The 2,291-nt window shown below is 56.4% G+C and overlaps 1 protein-coding gene across 1 annotated transcript in view; it reads right to left on the reverse strand.

Moving 5' to 3' along the window:
* Nucleotides 1-1,167, reverse strand: part of PCGF2 (polycomb group ring finger 2) — a gene marked incomplete at its 3' end in the record, with an annotated part of 2,357 nt that extends 1,190 nt beyond the window's left edge. The window contains exons 1-3 of the mRNA XM_010146904.1: nucleotides 1,038-1,167; nucleotides 429-482; nucleotides 235-343 (exon numbers count right to left, since the gene is read on the reverse strand). Coding sequence (XP_010145206.1) covers nucleotides 235-343; nucleotides 429-482; nucleotides 1,038-1,167 — 293 coding nt within the window. The remainder of the gene's footprint in view (nucleotides 1-234; nucleotides 344-428; nucleotides 483-1,037) is intronic.
* Nucleotides 1,168-2,291: the final 1,124 nt, after the last annotated feature.

The following is a 2,291-nucleotide window of genomic DNA, read 5'->3' on the forward strand; positions in this document are numbered from 1 at the left end:
CTTAAAGCCCCCTCAGACCCACCCCCTGCCATGGGCAGGGACACCTTCCACTAGACCAGGTTGCTCCAAGCCTCATCCAGCCTGGCCTTGGACACTTCCAGGGATGGGGCATCCACAGCTTGTCCCGGTGCCTCACCACGTGGCATCTCAGCTCCATCTCCCGAGAGGGAAAGGAGGGTCTATTCACAACCCCCGAACGCAGGCAGAGGCGCAGCAGCAGCCAAAAAACGGTACCTGGACCCTTCGTAAAACTCTATGGACAGGCTGACGATCTCGTCGTCCGTCAGGTTCACCTTGTCCTGCTCGGAGACTTCCCCGCGATCTTCGTTGGAGCCGTTGGGAACTGCGGGAGCAGAGGGAGAGAGAGGCTGAGCCGTTGTGGGGGGCACAGATGGGGTGAGGGGGTGGTCCCGGAGGCTGACACTCACCCTCTGCCATGGGGTAGGCTGCGTAGAAGTCACGCCGCCTCTTCATCTCATCTGCGGGAGGAGGGAGAAAAATCACACCCAGGGGGAGATGGGCGCAGAGAGGGGGGAGCAAGAGGACGCCGCGGGCTGCCGAGCGGCTGCTCCCGAGCGGCTGCTCCCTGCCGGCAGCTGGAGCACGGGGTACGGATGGACCCGTCGGAGAGCAGTCGCTTGAGCGAGAGCCATCGAGTCGTAGCAGCAAACCCCTCGGAGCGGCCGCAAACCCGCTGCCGTGAGAACGCCCCTATGGCGGCTCGACTGTCCTCAAGTCCTCCCACACCTCCAGACCCCCCCACTTTTCCCCCTGAGGAAGGGCAGGCACTTGGAGAGCAAATCTGCGGCTCCTGCTCCCAGCTTTGCTTTTCGTGGTGCCCCCCAGCAGCAGCCCCCAGGGCGCTATCCGGATGGACCCTTCCCTGTCCGTTCACACCAGGAGTTTTCCCACTTGTCCCCATTACACGGGCAGGGGAGTGCGTGGGCAGCGCGAAACCAGGGGGGACCAGTTTCACTGGTGGGTGGGAGCGAGTTACAAACAACCCCAAATGCTACAATCGTCCATGGCTTTCCCTTTGAAGAGCCCCGGGACCAGTTTGTACACTATGTCCTGGAGGGTTTTGTCCGACCTGGGGGCAAGAAAAATAGGAAAAGAGAGAGAAATCAGCCGGATTAGGGAGCAGCTTGTTTCCCCAGGCTGCACCATGTGCCAGCCTCAACGTCGCTTCCCCCCATCTCCCTCCCGGGAAACTGGCACAAAGTCCCGGTTCCCCACCCCAAGGTGACGCCACAACCCTGGCAAAGCCGCCTGCCCTCGCGCTCACCACAAAGGGTTAACTCCGGGCAGAGAAACGAGAACGGTTCAGAAATCCTTGTAATTGCTAGGGATGACGACCCCAGGACTTTTGGGGCCGGGATCTGTTTCAGTAGTCAAAACGATTATAAAAACACACCGAGAACTTAAAAAAAATTGCATATTAAAAAGGTATTAGGGAATATGTAAATATAGATATTAAAAATGTAAATATGAAAAATTTAAATATATTAAAGCCATATTAGGGTTCCTGCAAGTTTTAATCTGCCTCTAATTTTATTTTTGGACTCCTCCACTGTCAGGTTCTACGGGAACGCGAAGGGGACTCCCTAAAACGGGAACATCTCAAGGTTGGATCTGAAACACTCGAGGAACCGGGGATGCTCAAGTCCCATCCTCATCCCAGAGCCGGGAACGGGATTCAGCCGGGAGGCCTGGGCCGCAGGCAGGGCATCTGGCATGATTCAACAGCAGCAGCTCGGCCGAATTAAAACCCAAACCCACCTCAAAACCAAAGCGGTGGGACGGCTGAAAAGTCAATTCCATCTGCCATTATTGCCATTTTAATAATAAGGCCTTTATTTTAAAGAAAAACAAATGACCGTGCCCTGTATTATTTTTAGCCCAGCCGTGTCTTTCATCCCTAACTCCTCCGTGACGTCGCTGTGGTTCACGAGGCCCCGCTGTGATTTTATTTATAATTTGTACCCGGAGAATTGGCTTTGTCATTTATAGCAAACTAATGAAAAAGCACCCTCAGCCGCTTGATTGGCAGCTTAATTACCAGCCGGGACCTGCTCTGGCGTGACTCGACCCCGTTGAGCCCAGCACGTGTTGGGTGGGGGTCAGGGTGCCACGGGGGACAGGCGCGGGCAGCACCCTCAGCACCGCGGCGGGGGGCGTTTTGGTGCTGCCGCGGCACCGTGGCTTGGAAAACAAAGGGAAAAAGCCAGGCCATCCATCGGTGTAGTGAGTTTTGTCGGGCAGCACATCTGGAAGGGGTCCCTGTCACCCGC

Source organism: Eurypyga helias, unplaced genomic scaffold (assembly GCF_000690775.1).
Source record: "Eurypyga helias isolate BGI_N326 unplaced genomic scaffold, ASM69077v1 scaffold32692, whole genome shotgun sequence".
Classification (NCBI taxonomy): domain Eukaryota; kingdom Metazoa; phylum Chordata; class Aves; order Eurypygiformes; family Eurypygidae; genus Eurypyga; species Eurypyga helias.